The 13,434-nt window shown below is 37.9% G+C and overlaps 1 protein-coding gene across 1 annotated transcript; it reads right to left on the bottom strand.

Moving 5' to 3' along the window:
- Window positions 1-7,869: 7,869 nt before the first annotated feature.
- LOC135464922 (GDP-perosamine synthase-like) lies at window positions 7,870-13,434 on the bottom strand. The gene is made up of 3 exons (XM_064742495.1): window positions 13,252-13,434; window positions 9,712-10,673; window positions 7,870-8,465 (listed from the first exon to the last, which is right to left on the bottom strand). The coding sequence occupies exons 1-3, from the start codon at window positions 13,292-13,294 to the stop codon at window positions 8,115-8,117; spliced, it is 1,356 nt and encodes a 451-aa protein (XP_064598565.1). The 5' UTR covers window positions 13,295-13,434; the 3' UTR covers window positions 7,870-8,114.

Here is a 13,434-nt window from a genome sequence, read left to right as displayed (position 1 = left end):
CTCCAAGAATTTCCAGATTAAAAATGGATTTATTGACTTACCAAGCATATGAGATAAAAACGCCTTTGTCACAGACGTGGGACTTGATCCTGGTTTCCTATTTATACTCGTAAAAAGGCCGAAGTTCTAGACACGGTATTTATTGAATGAATTTATTTATTTGATTGGTGTTTTACGCCGTACTCAAGAATATTTCACTTATACGACGGCGGCCAGCATTATGGTGGGTGGAAACCGGGCACAGCCCGAGGGAAACCCACGACCATCCGCAGGTTGCTGCAGACCTTCCCACTTACGGCTGGAGAGTAAGCCAGCATGAGCTGTACTTGAACTCACAGCGACCGCGTTGGTGAGAGGCTTCTGGGTCATTACGCTGCGCAAGCGCGCTAACCGACTGAGCCACGGAGGCCCCACTATTGAATGAATGAATGAATGAATGAATGAATGCTTGGGATTTAACGTCGTAGTTGACAATTTTTATTTTTACCCAACACTTTATTAGAAGTCTGCCAAAGTGCTGCCGAAGTAGTATCATGCCGAAGACACCAACCAGTCGCATTTGTCGAAAACGTGCCAACCATCTTTGCATCCTCAAGGCGGACGCTCTAACCATTAGGCCACCGAAGCGGTTCGGTATTTATTGATGTTATACTGTTATATAAGCATTCCGGCGTACCCAGCATGCATATTTTATGTTTACGTCAACTAAGTGTGTAACATGTTGGAAGAGGCCATTACCTTTTACCGTTTATATCTGACAAAGCCCCAGACATAAAGCCCAGACGAAGGATGTAGCAGACGATGCGTATGCATGGATTTAACCCATTTAACTCTTAACCTGTTTGGCTGAGGCTGTAATGTGAGTGTCACTTTAAGTGTTCTATCACCAGAGTAGACTGTGTGTGGTATATTATTGGGATACAAATGTTCCGGGCAATGTCGACTTCGGAAGCCGATAGCGACCATGCCTGTTTTCATCCTGTGTACTGATTATTTACTCCAGAAAAAAAGTGCGAAAGGACGAAACAACGAAAGTGCGGAGCCAAACAACGAAAGGACGAAACTAAAACACGAAACAAAAGTTCAAAGCAAAACAGCCACCTCGAAATTTTGTACTTTCGCCCCTTCGTGCTTTTGTACGAAAGTGCGAGGTTTGGTAGAAACTCGCCCTTTCGTTGTTTCCCTCTTCCGTATGTTTTATATGAATGGGGACTTGAAAGAAACAAAAGGGCGAAAGAAAAGCACGAAAGGGCGAGACGAAAGTACAAAATTGCGAGGGGGCGGAACCTCGTTGTTTTGCTTCGTACTTTTGTTTCGTCCTTTTGATATTTCATACTTTCGCATTAATTTCTGGTCCAAATAATCAGTAGAATGGACGAAAGCATACATGGTCGCTATCAGCTTCCATAGTCGACTCGGGTTTAAGCTGTATCAACCAGGTTTCTATTACCATTAAGGAGTTATACGTTAACATTTTTAATTGTAAAGCGTCGCGGCAAAGGCAAGGATGAACAGAAGGCTATAGTTTTAAGCCCGAATTACTTGAAGCGGAAAATGTTTCCCGTTCCTAGCATTCAAACGTCGCTATGAGAATTATTTCTGTCACATCACAACCGATTCGTCTATAAACGTGTTCTTGAGGCAGATATTTTTACAGTTCTGCTTTACTGATAAAATCCGTCGCCATTTTGCACACACTGGATGACGTCCCATCAATATAAGACTTCCAGCATACATGTAGACGTTGTAATAGCTGATAAATGGTTACAAGTATTACTGGTGAAACCCGGTCACCTGACAGTTTACCTCAGATAGGGTTTCACTTCAACCGTTCATGTATATGCCTGAAAAGTAGCAACTTACATGCCCCCTAGCATCATAACTCCAGAATCGACGCTGATTGGCTCACAGTGGAGATAGGGTTTCCTGGGTTAATTCCCACAGCCTTGGTCATGCTAAAATAAATCTGCCATATCTAAAATTCACGTTACGCTAGGCTTAGTCTGGACCTACCTATCTCACACCAGCTAATCAGAATCCACTTAAGCAGAATCAGGTAAAAAGAAATCCAGAGGTGATGAGTCCAGCCTAAAAATGCTTTGTTTTCATCACATTTAACATACAATCAAATTGAAAAATGCAAAGGGACTCAAGCGTCACTCTATAATCAGGGATGTATTATCAGGAGTGCCAACTCAGATTGAGGTGGGCATTCTCGTTCCTCAATCACAGTAGTTGATAAAAAAAAAAGAAAAAAAAAAAAAAAAACAACAAACAAACAAGAACAAGAGGATAATGTTTAACCAAATATATTTCTCGGTACAAAATTGAATTATTCAACATATACGTAAAAACTAGAACAAGCATGCATGCGTGTAGCTGTAAAACCGACAACATCAACACAGTGTTTTGGTCAGCATTGCATGGATACAATTCTCCAAAAGCACAAAAATAAGAAAAAAAAGTATAGGGTAATACACCAGAACTCTTCACCCATAAATACATGTGTGTGACACGGGTAATATAACAAAGTATCTTGTCCCAAGGCTTCTAGAGAGTAAATACCTGTACAACGAAAACAGCTCTAGGAAAATTCTGGAAGAACCTAAAACTGAAAACAAAATAACAACAAAAACAAAAAACATATTCACTCTATGCACACATGTATGTGAACGCCATGGTCATACAAGAGAAAGAGAATGGTATGGTCTATTAACACCCACCATAAATTTAACACATGCTAACAGATTATTAATAAATATATTTAAAACATACTTGACACAATTTAAAAAGGCAAGAAAGAACAGTTCAAATACTGATTTTCGTTGTTCAATAAAGTCTTGTTTTTTTTTTTTTTTTTTGAGTTTTGAGAAGTATTTTCTTTTCCATTACAACACAAGTTGCTGTATACATTGGACCCATAAGGACGGTTATAGCTTTACACAGATTCGGCAATATTGCCGATGTATCCGGGTGACTCACCCAAAGGAAAGCACCACATACAGTGAAGACTAAATATTGCAAAAGCAAGTATCTAAATTATACTCCATTGTTACAAAAATTCACATCATTCCCAATAAAATAATAACAATAAGTCCAGCCAATAACATGAGGTTGCTGAGAAAACGAAAGAAAAACATGTAATTAAATTATTTTAGCAGAAAAAATATGGTTCAAATAATTCTTTTCATGGTTCGGCAATGTTTTGTGTTTCAAGTTTGAGATGCATTATCTTGTCTTCCAAAGAATCCTGCTAACCTACGTTAAGTTGCTCATAACTTGGGAGCATATCAGAGAATGAACAAGCTTTAAGCAAACCCACGTTAAAAACTATAAATTGCAAATGAAAATTGCATTCCAAACATAATAATATAATAATTGTAATAAGTCATGTGCAGACCATAATACTATTAACATATTGTTCCAAAGAAAAAAAATCAAACAAAAAAAAAAAAACACCAATCAAGCATCAAACTAATAATGGTTGGTAAACATTATACAGAAAACAGTTGTCTGGAATAAAATAATAATAGTGAGTAAAAATGACAAAACAAAGGTACAAAACCATGCTTTAAAGTAGCATTGAAATAAGGTGGAGAAATGTAACAGGTGATATTAAATCTGCACTTAATTGGTTTTCTATGCAAATCTGTCGCTCACCTGCTGCGTAGGTGGTATGTAGATGTATACACACATGGACTAGCAACTCAGAATTTGAAAATATATGAAGCTGAATACTGTTCAGGGAATAAAGATGAATACTGTTCAGGGAATAATACAAAGAAATGGTTTACAAGAAATGTGATTCACGATTAATAATTTGTACTGAGATTTGCTGTTGTATCCAGCAGTGCATTTCCCCTTGTTTATATGTGGTAGTACATATATATGTATATCTACAGTACATAGGCATACATGTGCATATAAGCAACTATTCATTAAAAACGCAGCGTAATGACCCAGGAGCCTCTCACCAATGCGGTCGCTGTGAGTTCAAGTCCAGCTCATGCTGGCTTCCTCTCCGGCCGTAAGTGGGAAGGTCTGGCAGCAACCTGCGGATGGTCGTGGGTTTCCCCCGGGCTGTGCCCGGTTTCCACCCACCATAATGCTGGCTGCCCTCGTATAAGTGAAATATTCTTGAGTACGGCGTAAAAACACCAATCAAATAAATAAATAAATCAGTCATTAAAAACGTTCTAAATTTTATATATCCATATAAAAAAAGAATTTCTTCCTGACCTGTTCTATTTTAAGCTGATAGAATTGGGTTAAGCACAGCCATGAGCTTTTAAAGATGGCCTTACACAAAGGATGCATGGACACCAGTTGACCAATGCTCACTGTATTGAGCTTATATTTGCGTGATTAAGATAATCTGAATATTTTAATACAAAAGATGAGATTTGAAATAAATCGCTGACTGGCTATAGTGAGAGATATGCAATTCCAGGTATGTTCAGGTTAATTTGAATTTTAGGTTTGGTATAGATTAATTCAAGGATGACTAAGGCTGCTGGGTTTAACTCCCAAAAAAATCCCATTTCCATTGTAAACCATTCGGCGGCAATTCTCTACTCTTTAACTAAAAATACTGCATTTCAAGGCCAGGAAAAGAAAAACTAATCCTGTAATATCAACTGGTAGCACACTGAGAATATCACGTCATAATTCTGTGAGTGATTTGTACCAAAATACATATGGGTCCACTGACCCAAACATTACAAATTTTAATTTCAATACAAAAGGCAAGCAAATACAATTCCAATACTGCTTTTTAAGGTTCAATTAAATGGCATTGTTTTCAGTGATGTGATTCAATGTTCCTTTTCCTTCGCTAAGGTCCTTAGATACAGCTTGCAGTTTACAGTTGACCCATCAATAGGTACATAACATTGAGAAACAAGTATCTACATTTGGCGAGCTTGTATTTGCAAGGCCGTATAACCAGAATATGTGCAATATCTACATTTAAAAAATCTTACAATATACAGCATTTTTAATAAAACCAAAAGAATTTCAAACTGAGCCAATTTTATCATGTTAGCACACTTAAAGCACCATTTGACAATATAAATTTTGAATATGCTTCAATTTCTCGTCCTTATAGGGCCATCTGTGACTAGTTTGTGAACTTTAGCATTAAAAAAATTAGCATAAAAACCACTGTTTTCTGCCCTAAGTGTGCTGCCGAGTTCTGAAAGACTGTTTTCACAGGCTAAACTGCAAAATACTATTCCAACACAGAAACACCTGCTTTTGATTTGCTCTCAACAAAAAAGGAAATTATGTCATTTCTGTTTTCAAAGAGGCCATCTTCAAATTAAAACGTTAAAAAAAAAGTGGCATCTGCTTCAGATTTGAAATACATTTTCCTTTTCGTCCAAACATAAATAGCTGTATTTCATTGATCTATAAGAACGGTAATAGCTTTAGGCAACTTCGGCAATGTAGCAGCAATATCTAGGCAAAGGACCCATAGGAGTGAGTGAGTGCTTCGGGTTCAACGTAGCACTTAACAATTTTTCGGTCATAAGATGATGAAAGAATCCTTAGAGTGCATGTAATGTGCCTCCATGTTGCAGGACAGATTTTCACCGCTCTTTTATCTAGTGCAGATTCACTGAGACACCTTAAGCAAGTAAGCCGCCCCGCCCGAACCATTATATTGGTACGGGTCAACCAGTCGGTGCAGTATCCCCTTCATGCTGAACACCAAGCGAGGAAGTTAGAACTTCCTCTTTTAAAGCCTGAGGTGTGACTTGACCCGGGATTGACCCTGGACCTACCGCTCCCGAAGCAAACGCTCTACAAACTGTGCTATCGGGTTGGACCCATAGGAAGATCATAGCACTGAGAAACAAGCACAAATGTACAGACTCCAAGCACCAAACATATTAACGGATTAAAAACTAAATATTGCAAATATTTAAATTATTTAGTCAACTGCTATAAAAATTTTACACCACTGATAACATAGAGTAGCATAATGATATTCAGTGTATGTAGTAATAATAATAATTATGATAATAATAAACCATGACCAGACGAAAATATTATTTCATTGTAGCTAAATTTAAAAATATTTTTAAAACGGTTTCGGTTTTTGATTTTTTTTTTTGATTGGTGTTTTACGCCATACTCAAGAATATTTCACTTATACGCTGGCGGCCAGCATTATGGTGGGCAGAAACCGGGCACAGCCCAGGGGAATTGTTTTTTGAAAAAAAGTTTCAAATTTACACCAAATTCTGGTGGATAATGTGGGGAAAAGTAACACAAGACGTATGTCATTAATACTACATAGAGATCTATCACATTTTGGAAGAAAAATTCTGTAAAAAAAAAAAAAAAAAAAGATCAAGGGCTATATTGTACCTTGATACTTAAGTATTTATCAGTGATCTGATCATTTAACAATTTTATATCAATTCAAGTTTTGATTTTATTAGAGGAAATCCCCAGCCCCAGCCAGATGACAATGTATGATGGGCCGTTCTCTTCAAGCCATAAGCCTCAGACCTGGGAAAGCCCCAAAATATAACAAGGGAGGCAATTCTTGTCATTTGAATGCAGGGAAGTACCACCAGCATCAATCAGTAAGACAGCACAGTGCATTAAAATATATTAGGCCTCAGAAAAAAAAACGTCAATGTAAAAAAATTAGTCAAACTTTGTGGCAACAAACTGAACATATATGTAAGCGATACTAATGATTTCACGACTAAAGACAAAATCTTTAAAAACTTAACAGCATTTTAATTGGTACAGATACGAATAATATACCATGACTGAAAATGACAGTGCATGAGATCATGTAGAAGGAAAGGGATGCCAAAATTGTGACCAAAAAAAAAAAAAAACCTCCCAAAAAACAAAAACAAAAAATAGAAGGCAATACATGAAAGTAGAACAACTCCATCTCATCTACAAATTTTCAATGGAAGCTTCGCATTGAGTTTTGCCCGATTGATGGACTCAAGCCACAGGCGTTTTTTCACAGCTGCTCAAATAAAATAAAAATACTGTATATAGCAACAGTGACAATGCAGGCAAGCAAGCATATATGTACAAACTCCTAAAGATAAAATCCACGAAAAGCTTAATAAGTAAGCCACCCCAATGAAACATTTTGCTTCATGGGCAGAATGAATATTTTTTCAATGTCTGCGGAGGGTAGAAAATAACAATAAAATCTGAAAATTCATTTAATTGTTGGAGATGTGGACTGCCCCAGCAATTGTTCCCGTTAAATACACACTTACATGATCGGAAAACCTTGACAGGCAGGAAAATCATAAAAAAAAAAAAAATAAAGATTGAGAAAATGATGGATTTTCAGTTTGGTTTTTTATTTTTTGGGATTTTTAGTGTTGACTTGTCGATAAAGCACCAAGCTAAATCAGTGCTGCCTTGGATATTGAAAATTTACCGTACATCTTCTACCGTTTCAACCAGTATTTGCGCTTTTTTTCTGTGGAATTTATGCATAGAATTACTATGAAAATGACACCAAAATAGATTTGCTTGCAAGCTTCATAAAACCGTGCACATTATTTCTCTACACCCTCATAATGTTTCAAAATATTGGCAGCTGGGGTGGTTGAAGAGGTTGAAAAGTAAGGGTAGTACCAGGAGTTGATAGCTGTCACAAAACGTCACCGGACCTACCTTCCAAATAAACAGGCCTACTATAAAGTTATTATTGGTCATTTGATAGAATCTCTTTTTTTTTTTAATTTGCTCTCAGTAAATTAAAAATATTTCCCTACAAACGAAGCCTGTTTTTTTTTTCCTCAGTAGAATGTTTTGATACTTTGATACTATTTTTTTGGAAGGGTGCCCTTGTCCTGAAAGAAATACATATACCTGCAGATTGCACATCCAAAATGTCACAAATAAAAACACGGGACAAAAGCTTACAGCAGAAGCCCGCCATCTAAACACAACGAAACAAGCACTTTCTACTGCCAGACCTTTCGACTGTAACTTCATGTTGATTTTTGCCCCACCTTTTGAGTGTAACTTCACGTTGCTGTTTGCCCATCTTTCGACTCCAACTTCATAGCTTTCAGCATAAAAATCAAGTTAGACAGAGGTACTGAAATCATACCAGTTCAAAGCTTCGACTGTAGCTTCAGGTTGATCTTTGCCCCATCTTTCCCTTGTAACTTCACACTGATTTTTGTCCCATCTTTCCCCTCTAGCATCATAGCTTTCTGGACAGCTGCACAAATACGATCAAGTTCGCAGAAAGGCACGGTTTTGTTAATGGGCAGGTAAACGACATGGTCAATGAGGTACTTTGCCTCGTGAGGATAGTGGTGCATGACATTGGGCGAGGTCAGGTATTTCATGTACAAGTCATCATTGCCGTTGTCAGGCTCGATGATGTTGAGCTGCGTTGCGCCTCGGTAAGCGTCCACTCCAAGCGAGTTAAGGGTCCGCACAAAGCTGTCAGGGTTATTCTGCCAGATACAAGAACAGACATACATGTAGTGTATGATGGAAAAGCCTGTTGGAAGAATAAGCGACTGGTTTATTGATTGAAATACTATCATTATTTTTTATATTTCTATTGAATTAACAACACATTAATACAATGATTGATACATTTACCTGCTTCTTGCCTATTACACTATACTCAAAAATGTCCTTTTTTTCAATTATATGTACATGTCTGCACATATGCTGTGTGTATGCTTGGGGTTTAATGTCGTTCATAACAATTTTTCAGTCATATGATGACGAGGAGTCATCAGGTGCGAGTAAATATACTGTGTCTTCTTATGGTAGGGCGAATACATGCCGCCAAAGTGCTGTTGCCACTGTAATTTCATGCGAAAGACACCAGACATGACACCCTACCCAGTTACAATATACTGACACCAGGCCAACCAGGCCTGTTTCCTGAGCGCCAAGCAAGGCAGCAACAAGTACCATTTTTAAAGTCTTGGGTATGACCCCACCCGGGTTTGAACCCAGGTCTCCCGACTTCAAGTCGGAAACTCTAACCACTTGGCCAACGAAGCAGTCTCTTTTCAATTATATGATGGGGGCTGGTTTATGGGAGAAGAAAACCAGAATGCCTGGAGTAAACCACTGACCTATGCTAAGTTGTGAGACATGGGCTAGAATTGATGGGAATGATATGAACATTGCTTTCAATATCATGTAGGTCATATCATGATGATGCCCCAGTGGAATGCCAAGTCAGTGCATGTGTACTCATCACTGTGAACATACACGGCCATCCTTAAAAATATGAGCATCTTGTGTATTCCAACCAGAAACAACCCAACAAATCCATACCTGCTCAAAAGTTTTTACTGGCCTCAAGAAGAATGGTAGTTTTGTCTTTTTTTTTCTTCAATTTCTTGCTAAATTTTTAGAAGTTATGAAAGCCATACTGATTTATTCCTCTATTTGTCTTCTTCCTAAAATTTTTTCAGCATTAATCTTCAAGGTTATGAACATGGCAGTCACTAAAAACAAATAAAAAACTAATTTCCAAACTAGCCCAACCCATTTTTGAAAAGCAGAATCACTCAAGTTACATATATCTCAGACACACACTTCATTACGGATGTCTTGTAATGGTAATTCATTGAGGCGGCACCATGAATACTTCAACACCATCACCAACTGACTTTGAGGGTGTTTCACAAAATAAAACCCTAACAACAAGTAAACATATGTGCACATTGCACTCACCACAATAATGGGGTACAGCCAATAGTTGTTCACCTCTGCTTTGACCCCGACGATGGTGATGTTTTCTGGCAGTCTCTGACTCACGTATTCTCCTTTCATTCTGCTCAGGTTAAAATCTGCTTCAGAAAACCCTTGCACACGTTTGCACATCATGTGTAAAAGAGGAGTAGACGGACGGTACTGAATTCGGCTGATTAGATCTTCTGGAAATCCTCGCAACATTTTCACAACTAATTGCTGGTGATCCAAGCCCACTGCCCTAGTCAGATACATTCCTGGTTTAATAAAACGTGGACAGTTTAAGAGAACATAAATGAAGGAATACTTTATGACCTTTTGTAGAAAAGCTCTGTTTGATTGCACACTTTGTCGGTTTTGCTGCTGGTGCATTTTTGAGAATATATCTTCGCTGCGAATTTTCAATATGGCTCCTCCAAACGCTGTGTAAAATTTTATAACGCCAAAACTGAATAGTGATATGTCGCTCTTCGGGTGTCCCAAGTACTGCAAACCCGCAAAGCCTTCAGCACAATCTTCAATAATGCAGAGACCATGTCTCTTAGCGACACACACAAAAGGCTCCATGTCAAACAGTTTCCCATAAATGTGCGCCAAAAGAATGGCAACTGTTTTCTTTGATATTAAACTTTCCAAGAGCTCAATTTTAGGCGACGTTGTTTCCAGGTCAATATCCAGGGACAAAATGCGCAGTCCATGGTGTCGTACGATCTGAACCATGTCGGGAATGTTTATGGCTGACATAATGACCTCTGACCCAGCAGGAAACTGCTTGACCTTCAAGTAAAGGTCAAGGCCACTTCGTACTGACAGACAAGGGAGGACAAAGTTTGGGTTTTGGTCATTGGTCCACATTTTCTCTATCTCCTTTATCAAAGACTTCCTGTCACCTGACTGCACCACACATTCTCTTGCTGCATGGGCGAAATCTTTCCAGTCTGCGTCTGTGAAGTGAAAGCACGAAAATAATTATAAAAATATGGTTCAGCAGCAATACTGACTTACAGAAATGCACATAAAGACCTGAAAGCGATACTTTTGTGTGCTTACACGTAAATTTTCTAATCATTAAACTTACTCAGCTTTCACAATAAACTCTTAAGTGGCCCTTACAGGATGGAATGAATCAATCAAAATGTGTCACTTGCAGTAACTATAATGTTCCTCTCTGCACAATGTATGTATATTAACAGATTGCACATCTCTTGCAAGTTTCACAGTATACATGTATATTATGAATTATGCACGCCAGGTGATTTGGGCAATGCCCGGGGGCAAGTGAAGAAGGCATAAAGTGATCGGAAACAGGTTTGTATTGGCCACAAGCACGACAAGTAAAACACACATTAAATAATTAACTAATCGTAAATTCATGTAATCTTGGAGCCTGTAAAGGATATTTTTAACTACATTAACTCATGGCTTGCGCATGAGTCATAAAACAATTTCCAGCAAACTTCTTCTTAACATAAATAGAGTTCGCCAGCCCTCTACAAAAGGAAACAACTGTTATGACTCATAAATGAAAAACAGCAGTGCCCTCTTCCTACATGGACATGACTTCAACCTTCAACCATGTTTGCAAGGTGCTCATTCAAGTATTTTCTGAAGGCATTATTCTCTACAGACTGATATAATTATGATTCCTTTTTTGAAGCCCTGAAATTAGCCAACCCAAACCAAGGTAGCTTTGTTTCCAAAATCAAAATAAATGTGCATAAACTGCACTGAAAGTTGCTCTTTCGTATGAGGAATTTGTATGATGATTTCTTATGATGAAACGTTGAAGATGTTAGGGTATCAATGGTTTTGATAGTTAACATAACAACTTGTCATGAAAAGTTATAAATTATATTGTTATTCAAGTACATATATAGGTAGGCACTGCTGCTTTATGAGTAAAAAGGTTTGCTAACTTTGTAGATAGCCAGAGAACCCTTTTGCTTAGCAGTTCAATAACCTAGTTTAATAAATTATTGAGAACTCTTTTTTAACTGAAACAAAAACAGCTGAGTTAGTATTTTGCTAGGGTTAATCCTCTTATAAATTCTATCTGAACCTGTTTGAAATATGGCATGGGATAAGGGAAAGGGCAGGATACAGTGTGTTAATAATAGCTTCACTTGTGCGTTCAATACAGACAGGCCTACATGACCTGTCTATGATGTCTTTCGGCTGTTGTCTGACAAAGCTCCAAACAAGTAAGGTAACTCTGACTCATGTCAAGCAGACACAAGAGTTACAATGCGAAATGACGTAATGTGACATAATCCCAAAGAGGGTTATTTTGCACGATTTCTTCAAATAAAAGGGATACGTCTTCTTTCGCTACAGTCAGCAGTAGTTGTACAATGTATTTGAATGCTAACAGTTAGGAAAAATCCCACTAATAAGGTGACATTTCCAGGACACAACCTTATAATGCTATATTTGGCCTTGTTTGAAGAAATCGCATGCAAAATATCCTTCATTAGGAACAGGTCTTATTGCAATCAATACATTTTTGACACTTGGTTGTTGTAGTTGCACATTTCATGCCTTGTGATGGTCTTGAATCAGGTATGCCCTAATGATCAGATACAAAACGTGGATTATAGAAAAACCAGTTCAAGGAGAAGATACCAAGGCAGATATCAATGCTGATTGCAGGGGATCTATCTCGTAAATCAAACCAAACTCAACGGATTTGGAAAGAAGCATGTATTGACAGCAAAGAATCCACTGAGTTTGACTTAATTTAGGAGATAGCTTTCCTGCGATCAGCATTTATAACTGCCTTTGAAGCCTCTCATTCAATTTTATCTTCACTTCGCAGGGTTTTTCATCCAGTCATTAGGCCCTACCCTTGAATCAAAGAGGGTCTGCCATGAACCTGCAGATTTTCATGTGTTTCCTCCGGGCTATGACCGGTTTCCTCAATCCCACCATAATGCTGGCCACTCTCATACAAGAGAAATATTCTTGAGTATGGTGTAAAACACCAATCAAATAAATCAAGAAATTGAATTAAACATTTGCCAGTGACTTCCTACATTAATGACTGTTTTTATTGGTTGTGAACACCTAGTACATGTATATACACATACACACGAAAAATTCTCTAACTGTATGCTTCATCTGGAGGGAGGACGGTACAAATTCGCTAACTACTCAATAATTACAACCTCAAAAATATCTTGTTTCTTTTTTTTTCCTGGCTGTAGTAAGAACTGGTTTGTTGCCGTGATAGAGTGAGGTCAATTCATTCAAGAATCTCGTTTCCATAATAAACTTCTGAGAAGCGGATCAAGGACAAACAAACATGACAAATCATAAACCCTGCCCTGACGTAACAATTGTCTTTGCCTATCTCAGCTAGCTGGAGACTACCTACGATTACGTAGGTCGTTTGGAGTGTTCAGCTAGCTGAGCTACCCTTTTGCCTCCAGACAAAAAGTAATAATAAACAGCTGTTCAAAGAAGTATAAATACTGAACAATCTAAAATGTGAAAATGAAAATAGGAAATGAAAACAAGACCGACCTATGAACACACTTGTGTAAGGCACAATACTTTGGTATGTCATCTCGGCTCAGTACTGGAACAATTCTCCCTTCCGATGTCAAAAACCTCGAGTCTGACATTTTAAAGGTGATTCATTTTACGCTGTTTTCTGTGAAACTTAGGCGATTCCCGGCATAGTTTTTGTTTACATGTAACCCTATT

The sequence above is a fragment of the Liolophura sinensis genome, chromosome 4 (assembly GCF_032854445.1).
Source record: "Liolophura sinensis isolate JHLJ2023 chromosome 4, CUHK_Ljap_v2, whole genome shotgun sequence".
Lineage (NCBI taxonomy): Eukaryota > Metazoa > Mollusca > Polyplacophora > Chitonida > Chitonidae > Liolophura > Liolophura sinensis.
This window is presented reverse-complemented; position numbering and strand designations above follow the sequence as displayed.

Bases quoted from the DNA above. Each gene is read 5' to 3' on its own strand.
- LOC135464922 (XM_064742495.1), bottom strand. From the start codon at position 13,294: ATGACATACCAAAGTATTGTGCCTTACACAAGTGTGTTCATAG. The intron at 10,674-13,251 runs GTCGGTCTTGTT...TTCACTTCACAG, and splicing joins TTACACAAGTGTGTTCATAG to ACGCAGACTGGAAAGATTTC. The intron at 8,466-9,711 runs GTGAGTGCAATG...TGTATCTGGCAG, and splicing joins GGCTGTACCCCATTATTGTG to AATAACCCTGACAGCTTTGT.